The sequence below is a fragment of the Elaeis guineensis genome, chromosome 1 (genome assembly GCF_000442705.2).
Source record: "Elaeis guineensis isolate ETL-2024a chromosome 1, EG11, whole genome shotgun sequence".
In the NCBI taxonomy this organism is placed as follows: Eukaryota; Viridiplantae; Streptophyta; class Magnoliopsida; order Arecales; family Arecaceae; genus Elaeis; species Elaeis guineensis.
Genome location: NC_025993.2, coordinates 177,914,080 through 177,938,024, shown reverse-complemented (window position 1 = coordinate 177,938,024; position 23,945 = coordinate 177,914,080). Strand labels below are relative to the sequence as shown.

The following is a 23,945-nucleotide window of genomic DNA, read 5'->3' as shown; positions in this document are numbered from 1 at the left end:
TTCGACTTCCAGTCAAATCCATCACTTGGGCTAATCTAAATAGACGGTGATTGGAGCTGGCGAATTCCTCTTTAGGGTCGGTCCTTGACAGGTAAGCCAAGCAACAAGGCGACAACCTGCTGCCCTCCTCTCCTAGGTTTTGGTTGTATCTTTCGCGCCAAAGAACGATTGATATTGTTTCACGACATCAACCGTTGGATCTCACAATCCGATACTCTGTTCATCTTTGCACAGCTTTCGAAGCTGCAAATTCCGCCATCCAACGGTTGATGTCGCGGAACAAGGGAATCATTCTTTCGGACGAAAGGTACAACCCGATCCCTCCTCCCCCTCCACCTCTCTCATATTTCTCTCGTGTCGGTGCTCCCAAATGCCTTCCTCGGTTTCATATTTCTTGCCCAGAAAACCAAAAAATTCGCCGAGAGATGTCCGAGGTGAAGGATGCCGGAGCGATCTGGAGGATCATCGTAAACCATTTCTTCTTACCGATTGTTCACGGAGCTCGTTCTCTCCGCCTCTATTGAGGAATCGGCAACATTCCCGCCTTAAAACCCTAAAATCTTGCAGGTGATTTCGCCACCGTCTTTTTTTCTCTCTCTCCATCGTTTGATGGAGTTCTTGATCGCAGGCTCCACCAAGAACGCGTCACAGAAGGTTGTTCTTAATCAGCATTGTCGTTACAGAGAGTTTTTGCCTCTGCAAGCCGTCCGAAAGGCTGTTTGGGTTCTTAATTTGGTGTCTCTTGGCTAATTTGAAGGCTTCTCTAGACGTTTTCTATTCCAATGGTGAGTCTTCGCTGCCACTGTTGTGATCATCATGTCATTCTCTCAGTTCTATCCTTTGATCCCCTTTTTTGTCTTTCTTTAATCTTTTTCTTTGTTTTGGACTTTCCCTTTAACAGAGAAGGGGTTTTTTTGTTTGTTTAGGAATCTTGGACCAGTGATAGTGATGAGGATTTTGAATGGGGTAGTGATGATGAAGTCGTTGATGAGGGCACGAGGCACAGCTCTGTGCCGCCTTCTGGTCCAAGCCAACCGCCGATTCCTACACATGAAGCCATCACAGGCCCATCTAATAAGGTAATTAAAGCTATGTTTCGTCGAGATAAGAAAAAGTTGAGGTTCTTTACACCCCTGCATCTTGGGTGTCTTGGTAGGTGAGTGATACCAAGATGAACCAATATATAGGTTTATTGTTGGTAGGCTGAGAGATTATTAAGAGGACAAACAAAATGTTTGCCAATATAGAAGAATTAAAATAAAATTTTAGTTTTTTTCATTGATTTTTGATATTTAGTGATTGGAAAACCCAAATAATATAGTGAAAAGTGTATTGGAAAAATCTTGGCCAGTGAATGTCTAATAGTCTTGGATTGTCAACTGTCTTTCAGTTTGGACACTTTTACTTTTGATGCAGAATTTATAGGATGCATTTTACTTTTTGAATGATGGATGGTGGAAATAATGTAACTGGGTTTACTGACTGATTGCATTCTTTATTTATCCAAGGCTTGTGAGGAGGGCCCTTCTCGTCCTAGTTTGGTCCGTGAATTTATAGTGATGGGATTTAAAGAAGACATGGTGGTTAAAGCAATTGAGGAAAATGGTAGGTGCTCGATGTTACAGTCATCTGATAGTAAAAAAATTAGCTACTGTTTGATGGCATATATCAACAATTGTTTTGTGGCTTGCAGGGGAAGGTGACACAGAAGCTATACTAGAGACACTACTTACCTATAAGGTAAGCATTTGCATTGCTTATCTGGAGTAACCAATATATACTCAATGCTTTATTGGGCTTAAGAAACTTAACATTGCACCTATACCACGTGTTTGGTTCATATGCAAGGAGTTAGGGTTACATTTCTCATAGTTTAGTTTATTTTATACTTTGCAGGCTATTGAAAAAGCTCCTTCAGACCATGACAGCTCCCCAAATGATTGTTCTTTACCAAGTGACAAAGAGAATACAGATGAAGATCTTTCTGACATGGATGGCTTTGAGGACGAGGTAATTTACTTAACTGGCCTCTTTTACAAGTTTCATGCTGTAGAATGGACTTATTTGGCAAATGCAAATACAGATATAAAAGGATTAATTTTGATATATAAGAATATTATCGAGAATCTATGTTGTCCTTGTTTACTCTGCGTTATTTTTCCTTGGGAGTAATTACTAATATTGGAATATTTCTAGTTATTGACAACTTGAGGTAGTTCATTCCATGTGATGCAAGGTGGTCCCTCAAGTTGCTTAGTGCTTTATTAGATTTATTTTGGTCTTGATTTTGACACATCAGAGTTCTCATAAATAAAGGGATACTTTAGGATGTTTAGTGGTTTACTCTTTTGTGTGTTATGCGTTGTCCAGAAAAATGAACTATATTTCGGGAAGTAGTGTTTTCCCGTCATGTTTGAACTTTGAAGCTATTGTAGGATGCCCAGTGATTTAGTTTTGCTGACTTATGTATGAAAAGATGCTATAAGAAGATAGTTTGGTGTGATGTTTTGAAATATGGGAAACATGACATCTAATGTTTAAGATGATCATTGTTTAGGTCTTTAGGATGTTGAAACTGAATAATTAAACTAATGTTTTTGGTACTGTTTTGAGACAAAAATAGTATTTATGTCTAATGCAATTACTGAATTTTTCATAATCTAACACCTTGCTTTCTTTAGGCTAGTGCCATTTGGAACCTAGTGTTTCGGGTAAGGGGGGTCCTGGCACCTTAAGGCATCTTTGTTTTTGAGAACCTTGCTCCAAATCATGCCCTAAGATTGTACATGCTGATAAAGATCTCTTGGTGGTTGTATAAGAGACTGGCATTCAAATCCTTCCTTCACCATTGTGTTGTCTAAGTTGGAGTAAGCTACATCACTTGCCATTGTTCTATATGACAAACTTTTCCCTATTCCTTTTGTTTTTTTATGGAAACAAGCATTTCTACTATGAACGTGGGTCATTGGGTAACCATTGAAATATATGTAATTGCTGTAACTGGTAACATGCACACATTGTATTTTCTTATAATGCATCAATAACATTTTATTTGTCATTTCATTGAGTCAATTTCACCGTCTCAAAACTGCTGCATAGCTTTTAAATTAGACAACTAGATGTTAGATTGGTAATCATCTCCAAGACCTACTAGATCATTGGCCTCCTAGTAGATCATGGTGTGCAGTGAAGATGGTACATGGAAGCAATTGTTTATGGAGATGAGGTAGCAGAAACAGTTTGTGGCAGGCGGCATTAAAGACCATGAAGGAGGTGCATCCTCTGATGCATGGAAGGACAAAACCTTGGGATTGGAGTTGCCTTGAAAAGGTAGCAATGACTATGATTTCATTTGAGATGGCAGGTTCTACCGTTCTAGTAAGGGGAGAAGGAAATCTGTAGATACTTAGGGAGAAGAAAATGGAGGGATTGTGGGATCTTATAAAAATCCTTTTAATAGTTTGGAGTAAACATTGGTGGCGGAAGTTGTAAGCTTAATATTGAATTCTAAAAGATGTTTTTATCTCGTAGAAGTTTCGCAGTAACAAGGGAGAATTCATGATTCTTACACATGTTCCATGCAAACTAGGATCAATAGCTTAAGATGAGGAAACAAAATCTCATATGTGTGGAGCATACTTGCAATTGTTCAACAAGTGGTGGGGGGCAGGTGCTGTGTATGAGTTGAAGGTCGAGAAGCACAAGAGTAGAGATGGAGAAAATGGCAAGAGGAAGGGTTAGAGATGTGACAAAGAGAAGGCATGGGTATTGATTGTGCATAGGTTGGTGAAAACTGAGGTAGAATTGATAAATTCATTGTATGGGTAACTAAAGCTGGGACAGAATCTAGGAACGTGAATGCATTCATGTGGAGGGGTATATTAAGTAGAGGTGTATTTTGAGAGCATAAACTCTTTACATGGTGGGAAATTTCAGGATATTGTATAGCTGTAGTAATAGGACATGTGTATGTGCTATATGGATATGGAAATATATGGTATAAGCTAGGTTTTCTGTTTTTTGAGTATGAGTTGGCCCACATCAAAATCTCGATCCTGCATGGTCGAGGTTGTTAAGGCAGCTAGGCAGTTCCTAGTCGTGGGGACTGTAACTGCATAGGCACCACCTAGGTGGATCGCCTAGGCAGTCCATCTTTTAGAAGGGCCAGAAAACACTTTAGTTGCCCATAATAACACTATCAACCTCATTTTTTCTCAAAGCCATACATATAAATATCAGATTCACCATTGTAGCATAATAGGATCAAAACAATGGCGTGATCCATCACAAGTTAATCAACCAAGTCAAACGTTGTTGTAAAAGTGATAACAAAGTCATGACATTAAAACTTAAATCTGAAATATAAAAGTTAGACAATTTTACAAAAAAATCTAGAGTGCATAACTTAATTGAAATCTCATATTTGCATTCTAACAAAAGAATGCAAGTAGGAGGAAAATAGAGAAAAAATGACAAAATATGAATGAAAAGGAACAAAAAAGAGGAAGAAGATGAGAATGAGAAGGAAAAGAGGGTAACATGAGAGGAGAGGTGGAAGGAGAGACTTAGTATTAAAATAAGAAACTTTTAGGTTTCTTTGGACAAACAATAATGGTTGACAACCTCTTGGAGGACTGCTGAACTGAGAGCCTTTGGTCTATGGAGGCAAGTGGGTAGATGACAATTGGTAGAGGCAAGGTCTCTGGAATCGGAACTGGGATCCGTGCTGGCCGGCCAGTGATACGAGTTGGTATGGGTCTGTATCGGACTAGATCGGTGGGAATCGAGATAGAAGCAAAGAAAAGAACTAGGGAGGAGGAAAAAGAGAAAGATGGGAGAGGGAGGGAAGGAGAGGGTGGTTGGAGGAGACGCCGGCGGTGGCCACAGGCGGGCCATGGGCGTGCTTGGAAGGCTGCCAAGGCCTCTGCTTCCTCTACCAAATATTGGTAGAGGGAGAGAGAGATAGGGGGGAGGGAAAGAAATGGAGGGAAAGCCGGTAGAGAGGCCATCGGAGGGCCTCCGACTGGTCTTCGGATGGCTAAATCACAGCCTACGGCTCCGCGAGCATGAAATAGGGGCAATTGTCCTTGTTTCATGGAATTTTTTTTCAAAAAACTTTGACCACAGTGAAGCCGGCACACCTATTGCTGGCTTCACTATTCATTATCATTTAAAAAACAAAAATGTGATGAAAAGGGGTGGTTGCCCCTGTTCCACGTCGCAACTCTTCCCGTACATTTTCCGCTGTTCGTTGGGCACAACAGCCATCCAGTGCCCTTCGACGGCTGCACCTCTCTTCGATATCCTCGCTCCTCTCTCTTTCTCTCTCTCTTTCTCTCTCTCTCTCTCTTTCGATTAAATGTCTTATTGGGTGATATGGAGCCGCGGAGGCCTCTGGGGGCCACTGCCGGCCCTTTGGCTGTGTCATCCCCTCTTTCCCTCCCCTCCTCTCTCTCCTTCCCCTCTCTCTCTCTCATTCGGTGTTCAGAACCATCCTGGTTTGCGACCGGTATGGCTCGGAACATCCTGAACCGCTTGATTCGACGAACATTGGTAGAGGAGCACTTAGTTGCCCAATAGATAAGGGAGATGTTGGGTTGTGAGAGATGGGGGAAGGAATGAGCAAACTCAAAACAGATTTTAAATTACACTAATTTCAGTTCTAGTTTAACTAAAATAGGTTATTTTAGTCATAGTAGTGATAATAAAATAAAGCAAGAAAGTGCGAAACAAAGGAATGGAGTGTATGTATCCTTTAATGTAAGAGCACCTAGTCATTCACTGCATAGTGGTCTAGGCTCTCTAAGTGCCTTGGTGGCACTTTTGACCACACTTTACATGGTTTTGGTTTAATTCTTGGGCTTGAACTTGACACAGTAGCAGTTAGGGTTGGATTTTGTCGAAGTGGAATATTGGCCCAGTGGCACCCCTCATAAATGAATGTCATCATTAAGCGCATCATACAAAAGTTACCTATGCTGAAAAAATCATTCTTATCTAATCACTTTTCTTATCTAATCTCAAACGAACCTTTTTACTTGGTAGCATGTGCATGCACTTGTAATTTTCCCCCTTCTCCCTATGAATTTGTTAAAGCTAACATCTAATTAGTGGATGCTTAACAACCAATCTTTTTTAGAACCATAATTCTGTTTTTTCTGACAAATATTTACCTAGAATAAATAATGACATGTAATGTGAAATGATAGTTCATTCAAAGCATCAGCCCATTTCAACGGGTATAATTTATTTGAGAAGAGAAATTTGCAGAAAAGCTTTTAATTTCATTTGTTCTAGCAAGTGCAAGTTGCTTATAAATCCATGGACAAATGAGAATATTTCTTTAGCTATGGTTGTTGAATAGCTCAAGCGATGAACATTTATTTTTTCCTTTTATTAAAATGCTAAAAACTTACCTTTTCAGATTGCTAAGTGGTCCCGGTTTTAAATTTAGTGTTTCTTTCCAATTAGTTGATCCAACTCTCAGTGATGGTGAAGGGGTTCAAACATGTTTAGGACTGAATGGAATCAAATTTTGCAGCTATTTGTCGTATCCATGCAGTGCAACAGAATCCTATGCATATAGATTACTGCAGATTTATGGTTTGATAAGGTGTCATGGATGATCATGATGTAGGCTTCGTACCTATAGAGAATATACTGCGCAATCTTTAGCATATAGTGTTGTATTGTACTGGATGGAACTTGAACCTGTATATGGAGAGAGAAGGGGTAGGGGGGAGGGGGGGAGGGAGATAAAGAGAGAATTGCATGCTTCGGCAGTGTGAATTCTATTTCAAAGCATAGGCATGTGTTCAGTGAAATTGAACTAATTAACATCTCGAATGGCTTGCAAGTTGCATGTGGTTATTGACCAGGCATAGAGATGAATTTGAAAGACAATGAGACTGATCTCAAACTGTGGACAATCATGAGTTTAGATCCCACTTGGGGATGATATGGCTGCACTATAAGGACTTTCTTTTATAAGATGATTGTTCTCGCTACAAGAATATCATTGAGAGCATTCTGACTCTGAAAGCCCCCTCTCTATTGCATTCTCCTCTAGGTTATACCTTCGTTTTTCTACTATAAAGCCATTAAATGTTTGAAATTACCAGATCAAGATGATTTCCAAGGAATGAGGGATCATGAATTTTGGTTTTTTGGTTCCAAGGCTTCTTGACCCAATATGTTTCTTGTTAATTTTTGCGTGGATCAAGGAATTTTGATTTTTTTTACTAATATTTTTCAAAGTTAGTTTTGTGGCTTTTGGTGTGTTTGGTTTTAGAACTTCTTTGCTCATTCCTTTTCTGACGTCTCAGAGCTGAACAACTTTGTCTCATGATATTCTGTTTTTGCTTTTCATTTTAACGATTTCTTGTTCTTCAATATTATCAGTGATTACCAACAGTTCTCTGTACTTAACGCCAGCGATACATGCCTATTTGTAGTATTATGTGTATGTTTAACTGCATGCATCCATATTTGTCTAGCATATGTACGTTTGTGTACCTGCAAGAACATTTTCCAGACAGATCCTATATTAGAAACTTATTTCATATGTACCTCTTCTATGTTCCCTTCCCCTTCCTGCTTGTGATCCATGCTTTAAGGTGCAACCATTTTGGTTCACAATCTTGAATGCATTTAGAGTGTTACCATGTTGCATCTTGAATGATTGTAAGGTCATCCTTTCCCCTCTGATTCTTGGAATATCTCTGGTCTTTGACTTCTCTTTCTGACCTCATTTTTCCCTTGCTCTTTTATTCAATTTGAATGATTGATACTATATAACTTGTTTTACTAACTGAAAGTTTAGCCAAAAAAAGCAAGTTTTTAAGCTTATCAAATACTTTGTTTCAGATTCTAGATTTGAAATTTTATATGATTCTATTATGATGTTGACATTATTTTCAGAAGTATAAAATTATTGGTTAAAAATACTTTATGCCATACGATGGATGCATAACTGGTGAATTTTGCTGTCTGTTCAGGAATTCACAGAAGATTTGTCTGAGAAAGATCGGAAATTGTTGATTTTAGTGGAGATGGGTTTCCCCACAGACAAGGCATCTTCAGCCATAAATAGATGTGGTACTGTTATAGCATCTAGTCAATACCTATAACAGAACTTTTTTTGGGAGAAGCTAAAACAGTTAACCATGATTACACTGACTTGAATGGATTTATATTGATTTTGTTTTTGCTTGGCTGCACGTGGAGAGCTGTTAGGTACTTGAAGTGATTTGCAGTTTGGTGCGTCCCATGCATCTATTTTTTATATTATATGAATCTTCTGACTTAGTTGAAATCAACTTTCTATGTGGATATGCAACAAGCCAAGAGATCATATGCATGTCCTGCAAATAGCTTATATGCATATTATATGCGGTAAATACTATTTCTTCTGGTTGATGAACACTCTTGACATATTTAAAGGCATCAAGCCTTGAAAGATATTGTCTATCTTGTTTCAGTTGCAGTTGTTGATCAACACTTGTCATTTTTCCCTTTTTTCTGAGAGGGAGTTCTAATTGTGTCAAATAAGTGCGGCTGGTGTTAACTATCATGGTTTGATGACAAGGATATAACAATCTTTTTCTGTGAAATAAAAAATTATAATTCCTACTATCTTAAGTGTAGTTAATTAATAACAATTGTTTAAATTTGCTTGCATTTATATTTGACACTTTATCATACAAGAAGATTTAATGAACATGAAAAATGGAAGAAACAATATATTGAAGCAAACAAACATTCTAAATGTCTGGTAAGTGAAGTTTTTTTAATGCTGTTACTTGTTAACTTATATTCACAATAGGCAGCAGGCCTTTACTATGGCGTAGGTTTCCACTAAAGGATGAATACTTTAAAACTCTCCTCACTACTGTTGATTATTGCTATTCTTGGTTTATTCTATTCTATTGTGTTTCAAATCATTTGACTTGAAACTAAGGTCTGCTCAATGAAACTGTCTAGTGCCTAAACCAAACATAATCAAACCATCATATACAATATTTCTTGCATAATTGTCTTGCGGAACTATCATTCCTATCTATCTCAAAGTTCTCATACGTGCTACTAATTTGTGCTCATGTTTTCTTGTCATAGGCTTGATGTTCTAATAGCTAAATTGTACATAGAATTACACTGTTTATTGCCTCTATATACATGCATTTCGAACAGTTTTGTTGTATACTTGCCTTATTATTTCTTACACCTTTTGTATGTGGGTGTTGGATCATTGCCCCAAGTGGGATTCAACTGTAGGAGCTTTGCAACTTCTGCAATGCACTGCCCACAGGCATGGTTACATAATTTTTATCATGAACTTATTCAGCCTTCAAACTCCTTGCACCTGGGTATAAAGCTCACTTTGTTGTGCTGTGTGCTAAGATACCAAGCCATGGCATAAGAGAGAACTTGTGTGGAAGAAATTCCTTACATCTAGACTTGGATGTTTGCAATGGTACTTGGACCTGTTGGACTTGTATCTTGGATGATGTCCCATAAGAGTTCCTTTGCCTTGTAGAGATTCCAAACCCTACTAAGGCCTTGGGATTATGCTAGTGGCATTCATCCAAACGGTAAGGAAATTTTGGAATTTCCCTGCTACATATATCTTGTGTACAATGTGGATAAGTTGTTCTATAATCACTTAATAAGATCTTGGAAATTTTGGAGTTTCGAGTCTCTTTTATGTAATCCCATAAGGTCAACAGTCAACTGCTTTGTAAATTGTTCTGCTTGTACCCTACCCCAAGGAAAAAATTGACTCCTTCCTTTCGAGCGTGCATCAATGCATGCCACATGCCCTCAGCCTATGTTAAGATTGATATTCCAGAGCACTATGCTTGCTTTTCCCAAGGATGTTCATAAGCATCATGGTGTCAAAGCCATCCAAACTCCCTGTAGTCTATGTTCATCATTAAAGATAATGGAAGCTTCAAGTGGTTGTTCTTTTCAATAATAAGCCTGATTGCAACAGCTGTATTTATGAGCATCATCATCCAACTGATTTGCTGAGCTTAGCTGCTTTTTGTGTTTGGTGGTTTGCTGGATCTTCAAATATATACGTTCAATGTTACTATCTGCTCATATAATTGCAGAAATTGTTGTTCTTTAGATTAGTGCTGACAGCCATAAATAGTATTAGATCCCTGATTAGTCCAAGTTGTCTGAAGAAATATAATTCATATTGGCTTTGTTAATCATATCATTGGGTTTCTTACTATTTATTGTCCTTATCTCTATTGAGCTCCTGTATTTTTTGAAACATAAGGGGACTAATTAAGGGACATGATGAAAATGCTTATATGAATAACAATTACCTTGTCACAAATACAATTTACTATTTTGGTGTGTTTTCTACATTTTCAGCTGCATTCTACCTCTTTGTCAATCTCGTATTGAATGTTCATTCTTCTCATCTTCTCTTCAGTTTTTTTTTTTTTTGATTTTAGATATTTTTCCACTACCATACAAGTTCATGATTAAAGGATAACACGATTGTTCTCTTGTATTTCTGTCCTTCCCACCATTTGTGTTCCTTTTTCTATTTTTCTGCTTCTTTTTTTAGCTGACTAAGCTCTTTCTGTTCATTTATTTTACTGAAATCATTCCTCTCATTATTATTCTGTTTAAAGTATTACCAAATGTTCTGAACTAATTGATCTAAGCATTATGACCCTGATTTGATAATTCATGGGTGATATGGACCATTGAATGGAGATGTGTAGGAGATTTTTGGCCTAACACATACTCATAGTTTGACAGGGCTTTACACATATGTGCCTTTTTATCCTTATGTTTGCACCAATAATGTGGCTTACATACTCTTCATGTGATCTAAGAACTGGGTCAGTTTCATGAGCGAACAATGGCTAGGCCTTTGACTGACATGAGTGCCTTGCAGTCAAGTTGTAGGCATGTCATGTAGCTTGTTTCTCTTTCTCAATGTTGGATAAGAGAATGGCGAAACCAGCTATTGCACAAAGTGCTCTGATTTTTACTTGTAGAATCCTTAGGCTCACCAAAATTGTCTCTAGTAGAGTTTCTGTTCAACATAATCTCTACCACGACTTAAGCAGAAATTTTAAGCCCCATCAATAACTCTATTTGTTCCAACATTTGTTGGTCCAATTTAGAGCATTCTTCCCAAAATCCTGCTGGATCTGGTGGGACCAGCAAAGAGAGATAGTGTGGCTTTTTTTTGTCTTGTTTTTTTGTTGTGGGGAGGGGAGGTGGGGTTGTGGCCTAATTGCAGCATGATTAAAGGAAAAAAAAGACCTTGAAAGGTCCTTTTTTGTTTTTTCCCCATTTGGTAGCAATCAGGCCTCACCAGCCCTCCACTCTCTTCTTCCCTTTCTCCCACTCCCTCACTTCCACGATGCTCTCTCTTTCCAGCTAATCCCGTCAGATCTAGCAGGAAGTTTCTAAAGAGGCCCTTAGTGTGCTTAGGATTATGGTATAAGCTGATCTGTTCTCTGTGGGTGTTAACAATGGATGAATGAGGAAAATAATCAGACAGGCTTGAGTACCATTTTGGTGTGATTTCCTAGGATTAGGTCTTCAACATAGGGCAAACTATTAGAGCTGTCAAAATGGGCCGGCCCGGCCCTAGCCCATGTGGGCTGTGATTATGTGGATTGGGCCGGGCTCGGCCCACTTGTTAAAAGGGGCTGTAAAAATCCAGTCTGGCCCTAAGGCTCGGCCCACTTGTTAAAAGGAGTTGTAAAAATCCAGCCCGGCCCTAGCCCATGTGGGCTGTGGGTTAGGGCAGCCCACTTCCTTTTTTCTTTTGTTTCTTTTTTTCTTTTTCTAGGGCCAGCCTGGATCTAAGAACCAGCCCGCGTGACCCCCGTCCCACCACCTGCTCCTTGAAGCCCTTCGGCACCACCGCCTCGCCACCACCGGTGCCCACACAAAATGCGCCTCGCTGCACTCCAGCACCGCCGCCAGTGCCCGCCCTTACTCCGTCGGTGTGTACTGGCTCCCGAAGTAGATGTACACTATCGATCGCGGTGAGCACGCATCAAGCCAAGCCGCCACCTCCTCTGTCGAGATGGAGCTCTGGCCACCGCACCTAGCCATGGGATCGGACGGGGAGATGGGCCCCACCGCCCAGACGCTATGATAGGCCCGCTTTAGGTGGGCAAGGAAGGGGCCCTCGAGGGTGTTGAAGGTGTTGATGGCCGCCCCCCATCTACTGGCGGTGTTGGCAAGGAAGCCTTCCCGCACGAACTCCCAGTCCAGATCGCTGGCCCTGAACCGGCACCAAAGGCTGGGAAGGTGGTTGAAGGGGAAGATGGGAGGTCGGAAAGGACGGTGAGGCCGTTGGGGCCGTCGCCATTCTCGCGATGGAGCATGCGGAGCCAGATGTGGTGGATGATGGAGACGGTGAAGGCGCCGGAGGAGTAGAAGATAAGGCGGGGGACTTCGAGGTCGGCGGCGAGGTGGTTGGTCCAGCCAAGCATGAAGTCGGAGAAGAGGGTGGAGGGTGGGTGGGGATGGGATCGAGCCCAGCGGGTACGTCGAAGCTGAGGAGGGAGAGGGTGCGGATGAGGGCGGTGGTGGTGGTGGTGGTGGAGGCCTAAGGAGGGAGGCCGTGTATATGCTCGACGCCGGCGGGGAGGGAAGGGTGGCTGGGGAGGGGAAGGGCAGAGGGCCTGGCCGAGGGGACGGCAGATAGGAAGGGCCTGGCGGAGGGGAGGGGAAGGGCGAGGGGTCTGACAGGAGCGGCCGGCCCACGGGCTGATCCGGCCCTGACTTGGTTCAGCCCATGGGCTACAGGGGCCGGGCCAAAAAGCCCACTTTTATAAATGGGCCAGAATTTCTCAGCCCAGCCAAGTCCATTTTTAGGGCCAAATGGGTTGGCCCATGGGCCCTGGCTTATTTTGACAGCTCTACAAACTATAAATTAAATATAAGGGAGAGTTTATAACTGGGGAGTTAGTTAAAGAGCTAAAAACTGTAGATCTATTTGATTATAGAATTCTTGGCCACAAGGCTAATAGGAACAAGGGCGGTTAGGATTGTGAACATATCTTGGGATTATGTAATGAGGTTTGAAAGCTAATGGGTTAATGTTGCATAGCTCTCTTGAGAGAATCAGAGCAGATCTAATGCCTGTTTGTTGAAAGTTACATTTTGAAGAAGTAAGGAGAGCATGTCCATGAGAGAGCAAGAGAGGGGTGATTACTATTCTACCAACCAAGTGAGGAATATGAGTTGTTTAGGGTCTCCCAGAAGTAAAAGGACAGAAAAGAAAGAATATTAGGTCTTTACTTGTGGTGCATTCTCCCGTAACCATACACTTGAAAGTGATGCCTACATCTTGCAGTGAGCTTCTCAAACTCCTCCCTGCAATAAAGAGAACAGCAGATTCTATTTCAATTTTTTATAATCCATTTAGAGTCCAGAGCAAACTAGTCGCCCTAGAGCCTCATGACTGGTTGTTTACCCATCCTTTAAGCAACTCCAGATTTATAAATGAATCTTATAACTTACTTTATCACTTAATCTAACTTTTTATAATTTTTGGGGTTTCTTTTTTTCTTTTTTTTTTCCCATTGCTAGCCCTCTTTTGATGAACTTTCCGGTTTACACTCTAACGCATGACCAAAGAAAAGTGCTTCTTATGGAAGTTGATGCAATATTTTATAATAGCAGTGATGGCATTTACAGAAAATTTGTTGATATGCCATCACAATGGAGAGATTAGGCACCTTAGGAAGCATCTTGGTAGCTGTTGCAAACAGGGTTTATGGTTTATTCATCATGGTTTAGTGTCATTCTTGTTTTTCTAGGTGATGGTCACCCAGAATTTCTCTCAAAGCCGTTGTTACATAAGCATTATGAGTATTGGATTGGATTGGCTGACATCCTTAGCTGGATATAAGCATTATGAGTTTTGTAATTTCATTTCTTGAAATATGTACGGGTTTAGTAGTCTTTATCCAAGTATACTTTCATCATTCTCTATAATTTCTCTGTTCATTCCCTTATATTTGTCATGTCACCAGGTCCACATGCATCTCTTTTGGAACTAGCAGATTCCATACATGCTGCACAGATGGCAGAAGAATCTGATTATCATCCAAGAGAATCTCCTATTTCAGGTTCTTCTGAAGAGGGGGTAATCTTGAGATCTGCAAAATTTATGTTAGAACTGCACTGTTTATATTTCTTACTGCAGGCTATCTGTTATGGTTTGGTCCATGCAGACTTACATTTATGATTCCCAGAGAGGTAGGAAAAGGAGGTCTCCTGAGGAGACAAATTGCAAGAGGAAACGTTGGCTTTCTGACAATGAATCTATGATATTTCTTCCAAAGCCGATGGTTGGTTTCAGTCTCCCAAATCAGAGGATGACTATTGCAAACAGAAAGATACCTGAGGCAGCTATAGGCCCACCATACTTCTATTATGAAAATGTGGCCCTAGCACCAAAAGGTGCTTGGGAAACAATCTCACGGTTCTTGTATGACATTGAGCCGGAGTTCGTGGACTCAAAATTTTTTTGTGCTGCTGCCAGAAAGAGAGGGTATGTTCACAACCTGCCCATCCACAATCGATTTCCTCTTCGTCCTACTCCTCCAAAAACCATACAAGAAGCCTTCCCAATGACAAAGAAATGGTGGCCTTCTTGGGACTCCAGGAGACAGTTCAATTGTCTGCAGACCTGTGTTGCAAGTGCAAAACTGACGGAGAGAATACGGATTGAGCTTGAGAAGTATGGTGACCCGCCTCCTGAACGAATCCAAAAGTATGTCCTTGATGAATGTAGGAGGTGGAATCTTGTTTGGGTGGGGCGGCACAAGGTTGCACCATTGGAGCCAGACGAGATTGAAATGTTGTTGGGCTTCCCAAGGGATCACACTAGAGGTGGAGGTATTAGCAGGATTAATAGGTACAAGTCGCTTGGGAATTCATTCCAGGTGGATACAGTTGCTTACCACCTCTCTGTATTGAAGGATATGTTCCCAAATGGAATAACTGTATTGTCACTTTTTTCGGGTATTGGAGGTGCTGAGGTGGCTCTCCATCGGCTGGGAATACATCTGAAGACTGTTGTTTCTGTTGAGATTTCGGATGTAAACAGAAACATACTTAAGAGCTGGTGGGAGCAAACAAATCAAACAGGGGAACTAATAGACCTTTTTGATGTACAAGAACTTAATGGTGACAAGCTTGAGCAGATGATTAACACATTTGGTGGGTTTGATCTGGTTATCGGTGGAAGTCCATGCAATAATCTTTCAGGTAGCAACCGGTATAGTCGTGATGGGCTGGAGGGTAAACATTCATCTCTTTTCTATGATTATTTCCGCATCTTAGACCTTGTGAAGTGTATCATGGGGAAGTACTTCTGACACCATCTACACTTGTACGTCTTTTAGTTGTATGTTACATCAGGGTACTGTACAGCAGGCATTGTCATTTCTGAAGAAAAAGTTGAGCAGGCATTATCATTTCCTTTGTTGGGAAAAAGGGCTTTGTGATGTTGGGTCAGGTGAGCGAAGTGCAATAGCCTGTGCTTGTAGCACTTTAGTTGGGGGAGTGAGAAATTGACGGGGTGGCAGAAGATCTTTTAAATGTTTGCCTCTGATGACTGAGGTGGATTTCTGATAAGCTACACTTATGTTATTTATGTATTTAAAATGTTGAAAGCTCACGAGGATATTCTCTTTGAACCTTAACTTGCATTGCAGAGGCAAATTATGTTATTTATCATTGTTTAGCACAAAATAAGTTTCAGGGTTTAAATTTTGAATTTACAGCAATCCCATCATCTCGATTATTATTGAGAAAAATCTTGAACATTCAATTGTTATTTCATTGGCCAGGTGATTCTCTGAATCATTCTCCAATGGCTAAATCGCTTGAAGTTAATGTCTCTCTCTCTCTCCCTCTCTTCTTTTTTTGCAAGAATAGCTTGATAACCAGTTGTTCATGGACTGTTCGTGGATTTAGCAAGCAATGATGATATATTATGCTATGGTGGTGATGCTGGTCTTGTTACTTTCTGTGCTTGTGGCCTTCTCTTGCTTGTTTTCCCTCTTCTTTTTCACTTATTTAATTATAGAACTAACATGGGACCAAGATGTTGTTATCACGGCTTTTAATGTTGCTGCTGTTGCCTGTTACTTGAAATAGTGGATGGTATTGCTCAATCAATCCCTTGGCTACAATGTCTTGTGGACTAGAGTAATGGCTATAATGATGGCTTATAATGGGAAATAGCAGGCATTGAAATTAAAATAAAGGCATTATTTGATATATCACTTTTCATGGATTATACTATAGTTTCCAGTTGTTATACATATGTGTAAGTAGCATTTTTATATTGAAAAGAATGAATAAAAATTATTGCAGTGCCTATATGAGAGCCGCTATATGACAGAACTTCTGTATAACAGTTTTTAAAAGTGCATTATTTGAGTTACACAGAGTAGGGATGCGAATGTGCTCAGCAGAACTGAGTGGTTAGCTTGGGTTTGGCTTGTTATATAATCAGTATTTTAACTTAACCTGAGCTTGACAACACATGTTTAAGGTTAAATCATTTGTAACCTGAACCAATCTGCAAGAATAAGCTTGTTATAGGGATGATGAGGTGAGCTTCTTTCTACTTATCAAAGCCCAAAGCTCAGGCGCTGCCTGCTTATGAGTCGACAATTAAATGTTATTTGTGCTTGTTCCATAATAGAATGTGCTTGAACAAGCCTACCATCCAGCATGAATAAGCTTATTTGAAACGAGCTATGCTTCTAATTTATTAGGAAATTTAAGTGAAAATGATTTTTTTTTTTCCCTTTCTTTTGAGGCCAGGACCACTTGATCTTGCAAAGATATTTAAGAAATTGATCTTCTGTGCTAATTTTGATTTTTTTTTTTGTTTTTACCTTGTTATTTTTCTGTATTCTTCACGTCCTTTTCTTTGAATTTTCTTCAGAATTCCTGTTAATACAATTTTTTTTTCCATATCTAATTAATTTCATGGAATCCTCCTAATATGACATTCTCCTTGCACAAAGAAATCTGTCTGATCTTCGTTTTGGCTGTCTCAGAGGATGCTAGCCAGAAAAAAAGATGTGAAGGTATTTAATTCAAAGAACTTACCAGTTTGACTGCATATCCTCAATTTGTAGATAGATGGCAAAATATCCTATGTTTTTTTGTGAAAAACAATGAATGTTTTTAAGTGTTTCCAAGACTTAGCCGCAGCTAGGCATGTCAGTGTTTAGAGAAGAAGGGGAGTTCTTAGCATGCTCGGTAAGCGTGACCTCCAGAAAAGATCATTTAGTAGATGACATAGATGTGCTGCAAATACCCCGTTGCTGTATACAAGGAATATGTGAAACATCTTTGTTTAGATTTCCTGTCATGGATGTTTGTATAGGGTCTCATCATCTTGAAATGCTTGATGGAAAATCTCTGTTTTTGTGGTAGAGAAGTACCCTAGAAATGGATTGGGGGTGGGTACTACGAGCTATGCATCAAAGATGTGAAGGGATGAAATCTGGACATGGTTAAACCTGCTGATCCTCTCAGGATAACACACTGACCTATTAGCCTGCAAGGAAGGTGAACAAGGCTTTTGGGCCTACGACAACAGAGAAAAACCTTCTACAGGGAGAGGAGGAACCAGGAGAAGAGTGACTGTCGCCAATTGATACAGAAGGAGATGTATACTGGGTACTGGGTTGAGGTATCTGACCTGATCCACTTGTTACGTAAAGCTCCCAGTTTTATGTATTGCTGTAGCTTTCTTGAACGAATGAAGCTACATCATTAAGAATGGAATTATTGCTTCTTGCTGTGTATTGCATGCTGAAAAGAAACTTGATTAAATACCAGATTCAGGATTTGATGTTGTAAGAAGGAAAGGACTGCTACATATGACGACGATGTTTGTTTGGTTTGTCGGAATCAAGCCAGCGAGAAGGTCTGTTCATTATGATTAAGCTGCTACTTTCTCGATCAATAGACCCTCTTTCTCAATGGCCAAAATTTCTTGAAATGTTAACATGATAACGGTAGGATTTTGGAATATTGGTGGAAGTGAAAAGTATATCGAGAAACCTGCACTGATGGAAAGTGGTGAACGACTACTGGTTTTCTGAAGTTTACTTCCACATGACTTGAAAGCTGCTTCCCATCCTCGGTAACTCGTCATCAAACACTTTAGTTCACTATTTCATGACACAGAAAGCAATTGCAGAGGTACTTGAAAATCTTGAAGTATAACCCCATGCCAGAAGATGGTCAAATTCTGATCTTCAAACTCTAGATTTGACATGATGTTGTTATATGCATAGGAGCTCTGCAAGGCCAGGGCTAGAAGATGAATTGGTGTGGAAAAATGTCATTTTTTGGGCAATTATTGTTCTGCTGCTGCGCCAGCAAGGTAGGATTTGTTGAATTTGCCATTTTATCAGTCTGCCCTCCGTTGTTCTGAATTGTGAGATAGGGTGTCTACTTGGTCCATGTATGTTAAATGTGTTCAACATTGTTGAAATGCTTAAAATCAGACCTTGCAAGCCATCTTTGGCATCAAAGCTGCTTGACTTCGATTGTGCTGATAGCTACACATCACTTCATCGAATTACGTTTAAGTCAGGGTGGTGGGAGGGAAAATCTTTTTATTTGTTATCTAGATTTTGAATGGGAACATACTAAGCAAAAGGCAAGGGCGATGCACATGAGCTGGAATAAAAGAAAAAGAAAAATTAATCGCTTGAAAAGAGGGGGCACAAAATATGAAATGCTTGACAAATGTTTCTCCAAAAAGAACTAAAATTGTTGTTTATGAAAAATCTAAAACGTAACTGGTTGTTGATGTACTCTTCCCACTTCCCCAAATTCTAGAGAACTTATCTAGATTTAAGTCATTTTTCATTCTAATTTTAGTTTTAGATTTCTTTGCACTTTTTCTTTTGTACGATAGAATAACTAGTCGAAGACCCACGCATTACACGAGGCCGGATGTATGCAAATCATTTAATGCTTTGAATTAAATTAAATGTAATTCAATAAATCATTTAATATTTTTTTTGATGTATGAAAATAATTTAATGCTTTGAATTAAATATAATTTAAAAAATTATTTAATACTTTTCTATTCAGGTGGCACAATTAAACTTATTTGAGAAACTGAATTGGTAACACTCTAATACTCAAGAACTTACCCTTAAACTTCTGACCCCTTGAAGACAAACTAACATAAAGAATTTTTGTATTGGCAAAAATATGGAGAATAGTCTATTAAAATATGGAAGAGTCTGGATCTAACAAACATATCCATCTTCAACTCTGCTCCATTTGTTTTACTGCCGTGATATCAAATAACATTTCTAATAGTCTCCCAAATATATTGTTTATACCAACAAACAAATAGAAATTGAAGGAAAAACAGTCCATACCTAGTAAATGAAGAGCTTGATATTGGATGTATTATAAATTTTGATCATAAAAGTGAAGAATGGCTAAGGAAAGCAACTATCTAGGATTTCATTCCGTCGATTAAGACATCTTTAATTTTCAACAAATGGATTACTAACAGAGAATTAAAATCTTTTTTTAAAAAAAGTGAAACTAATAATTGACACCAGATCAAGTTCTCGACAAAAACATCGATCTCATCATCCTCATCCTCATATCTTCACTCCTCTCCTCTTCTTCATCCTCCCCCTCTTCCTCTCTTATTTTTGCAATCTCTGCCTATGCCCTCTCTGCCATCTGCTGCTTATGCACCTCCAAAGCCCTCTGAAACTCCTTCTTCATCCTCTCCAGCTCCGCCATCTGCTGCCACTTGCTGTTTTTCATCTTCTCATATATCTCTTCAAACTTTTGAATGAAATCAGCCAGCATTCTGAACGAAAAATCCGAGCTCTCACTAAAACCTTCTCCCTAGTCGGTGGAAGCCCATCAGATTCATCATCATCTTCCTCGTCCACAGCATCCTTCGATCCCATGTTCCCTGAGCTGTCCCTCATCTCATCGTTGCCATTCGAGCGGTCTAAATATACACTGGAGCTCGCAAAGATGTACTCCCCTGCATCAACCCCACAGGGCAGTCTCGAAGATTGTTGCTGTCGAGCTCCGCCGGCGGCGGTGATGGTGACGACATCAGTTCATCCTTTTTCTTGAAATAAACCCACTTGCTAGCAAAGAAATTGAATCAAAATGCTCGTTTTCATGGGCTGCATCAACTTGAACAGCCAATTATGCTCGGCATAACTAAGAATGGATGGAATCTTCATCTTTTTCCAATCCAAGCTTGCCAAATTTGTCGATACCGAGGACTCCCTCAATAGCTCCTCCATATCATTATCAAGATCCCTCCTTTCATCTCGCGCGGCCATTGTCTCCACCTCTTTATCCTTCCTCCTCCTCCTCAAAGCTATCCTCTTCTCCAAACTCAATCTCCTCACCCTCCTCTTCCTATCCCTCACCACATTGCCCTCTTCCCCATCCCCCTCTTTCACCCTTTTCCTCAACCATCCACGGCACTGTCTTACATGCTGATTGATCTTCTCCACATTGAAAATCTTCATCAAACTGAGCTTGTAGATGTTCTTGAGCACAGCGGTGACCTCATTATAGTCCAAGTCCTAGGCGGTGGTGGGGGTGGCATCGATGGAGGCGGCCTGAGCTCGTTTTGGTGGCTTCTGAGGCACAAAAGTTGCATCCTCCGACCAATCGACAAGGTACACGAAGGGCGAATTCGAACCCTAAGGCGAACCCATCTAGCCTCCTCCACTTCCCGTGGCTCTCCAACGAATTCTTGTCATCATCATCTCGGATCTGACAATATCTTCCACCGTCATCTTGGTCCTCCTCCTTATCGTCGTCTTCGCCCACGGCTTCATCTATGTCATTCTACTCGTCTTTGTCATCCTCATCGACATAGCGACGGTCGATGGGTCGAGGGAAGGAGTTCTAGAGGGTGGAGATCTTGGATTAATGGGAGGACGAACCCTAGGATGAACCTGTTTGTTAGAATTTGATGCCTCGAGATTCAGCCCATATTGAGCCTACAGCAAGGTTTGTGGTAAAAAATGGAGTCCAACGAGACCAAGATCATCCGAAACGGAGCTCGGATGAAGGAGATACGAGCTTTTGAAGTCGGCACGAGACTTGAGGCGGTGGAGGACCGCCGGCGGCCGGCGGCGGGCAGAAGCTGCGCGGCTGTAGGTGGCGGCGTGCGGGACGCACGGCCCAGCCCGTGCGCGGGCCCGTGCGCAGGCACGGCCCAGGCCCGCGAGCGCAGGCTGGCCCAGGCCCAGGTGGCCTGCCTGGCCCTTTACATCGGTCCACCGTGGATCGGCCGGTCCACGACTGGGCCTGTGGACCACGTGGGCATTTCCCACGCGTTTCATGTGGTCCACGGTACTATTTTGTGGATCGATCGTGATCGAACGGCCCAGTGAGTTTTCGATGATGATCTGACGGTTCAGGAGCGTGATTTGGCTTGTTTAGGAGACCTAAACCTAATCTAATTAGGTTTAAACCCAGTTTAAGCCTTTAAAAGGGCTTGTGACGAACAGAGAGAGGTGTGGTTCATTTTCTCAGCAGTGCAGAACCCAAGAAGAGAGAAGAGAGAGGTGGAAGTACTAAGAGACAAGGAGCAGGAGGCTCCTGGACAGCGATCGCCAGGCACTTCAGAGGTTCAGGGGGTCTTCCAAGAGAGAGAGAGCTTTTGTGAGGGAAACTTCTAGTGAGAGAGAATTGGGTGTACAAGGGTTGAAGGTGAGATCTCCTCTTGTAAAATTTCTTTTTCATAGTGAAGTTTGCATGCCTCATGGAGGCGAGCCCTTTTGTGGCTGATCCACGTATTTTGTTTATTTTTTCTTTTTATTTTATTTTTTCTTTTTTCCTGCTGCATCGCGTGGTACTGAAAAGGTCTTGGAAGGTGGTATCCAGGCCAGACATCCACCCAACAAGTGGAATCAGAGCAAGGCGGTACAAGGACGTAGATTGCAGTGGTGGTGAGCAAGACTGAAGATGAAGAAGACAGGAATAATCAAGATGGAGATCAACAAGTTCGATGGTAAGAGCAATTTCTCCTTGCGGCAGGCAAGGGTGAAGGACGTGCTCATCCAACAGGGGTTGATCGATGCTCTCTTGTGCGATGAGAAGCCGACCACCATAGAGATGCGGGATTGAAAATGGCTACAGATGCAGGCGGTGAGTACCATCCGCATGTACCTGACGGATGAGGTGGTGATCCATGTGCTGAGCGAGACTTCTCCGACAGTGCTGTGGTCAAAGCTCGAGGAGTTGTACATGGCGAAATCTTTCACCAACATACTTTTTCTCTAGAGGCAGTTTTACCAACTGCGGATGACTGAGGGACAGAGCGTGCAGGAGCATTTGAGCCACTTCCAAAAGATCCTCACCGACCTCCTCAGCATTGGCAAGAACGTTGAGGAGAAGACCAGGATGCTAGTTTTGATGGCGTCGCTTCTTCCTTCGTACGAGTCTTTGGTGACTGCTCTTCTAGTGGGGAAGAGCACTATCAAGATGGACTAGGTCACCGCGGCGATACTCCAGAACAAGATTCTCAGGAGGGAGAACCCAGCTTCGAGCTCAGGTGGCGATAGCTCAGCTTTGGTGACTTCTGGAGGAGCAGGAGGCGGTAGACGGAGCGACAGAAGATCGGAACGAGGGTGGTCTAAGTCCAGGAGGGACTTGAGCAAAACCAGGTGTTACCGGTGTGAGGAGTTAGGGCATCTAGCCAGAGATTGTCCTCAACTCAAAAATCGGACGGTGGCTGCTATAGCGACAGCCGACAGCGATTCAGATGGAGATGTCTTTGAGATATCTGACGAGGTATCTACTTCTTCCCAGCAGTGGATATTAGATTCTGCATGCCTCTATCATGTATGTTGCAGAGAGGAGCAGTTTGACTCCTTGGAGAACAGGGAGGGCACTGTATATCTGTCGGATGGATCGAGCTGTACGATCAGAGGCATTGGGACGGTCAGCTGGAGGACACATGACAGTGCAGTGAGGAGATTGGGGGAGGTCCGATACATATCCGATTTCAGACAGAATCTTATCTCACTTAGCAGACTGGATTCTAGAGGCTACAAGACGGTAGCTGGTGGAGGAATCCTGAGGGTGCTATGCGGCAATAGGATTGTGCTGGAGGGGAAGAAGGGGAGCAGAGGACATTATTACCTGGCGGGGAGTCCAGTGCGAGGTGAAGCTTCAGGAGCCAGATGGAGCCCAGAGCGAGGTGGAGCTCTAGGAGGTGGATCGGGCACGAGACAGGAGACTCAGGAGGACGAGAGGCGACGTCGCAAGGTGAGATTCCTATTACCGCAGGATGATGCTCCGAGCAGATCTCAGGTCAGGAGGAGCACAGCATACGATGGAGATGGGATCGAGCAGCCTGGCTCGACTCCCATGTTTGTCCATTCATGATCAGCAGGCGATTGTCCTAGGGCATGGGGGCGAGGAAATCCAGAAGCTCTCAGAGTTTGGAGGAGGCCGAATATCGAGTCAAGGTGAAGATTGTTAGAATTTGACACCTCGAGATTCAGCCCACAATGAGGTTCGTGATAAAAAATGGAGTCCAACGAGACCAAGATCATCCGAAACGGAGCTCGGATGAAGGAGATACGAGCTTTTGAAGTCGGCACGAGACTCGAGGCGGTGGAGGACCGCCGGTGGTGGGCAGCAGCGGCGCGGCCGCAGACGGCGGCGTGCGGGACGCGCGACCCAGGCGGGCGCGCGGCCCAGCCCGTGTGCGGGCCTGTACGCAAGCGCGGCCCAGGCCCGCGAGCGCAGGCCGGCCCAGGCCCAGGCGGCCTGCCTGGCCCTTTACACTGGTCCACCGTGGACCGGGCGGTCCACGATTGGGCCTGTGGACCACGTGGGCGTTTTCCACGCGTTTCACGCGATCCACGATACTATTCCATGGACCGATC

General features: G+C 41.9%; 1 protein-coding gene across 1 annotated transcript; it reads left to right on the top strand.

The window, feature by feature from the left end:
- The first annotated feature begins 420 nt into the window (after nt 1-420).
- Nucleotides 421-15,748, top strand: LOC105032137 (DNA (cytosine-5)-methyltransferase DRM2). The gene is given in 9 exon segments (NM_001303596.1): nt 421-567; nt 629-785; nt 927-1,079; nt 1,509-1,605; nt 1,694-1,740; nt 1,897-2,010; nt 7,998-8,097; nt 14,028-14,140; nt 14,229-15,748. Coding segments are annotated over 8 exon segments (1,776 nt in total). The 5' UTR covers nt 421-567; nt 629-782; the 3' UTR covers nt 15,378-15,748.
- Nucleotides 15,749-23,945: the final 8,197 nt, after the last annotated feature.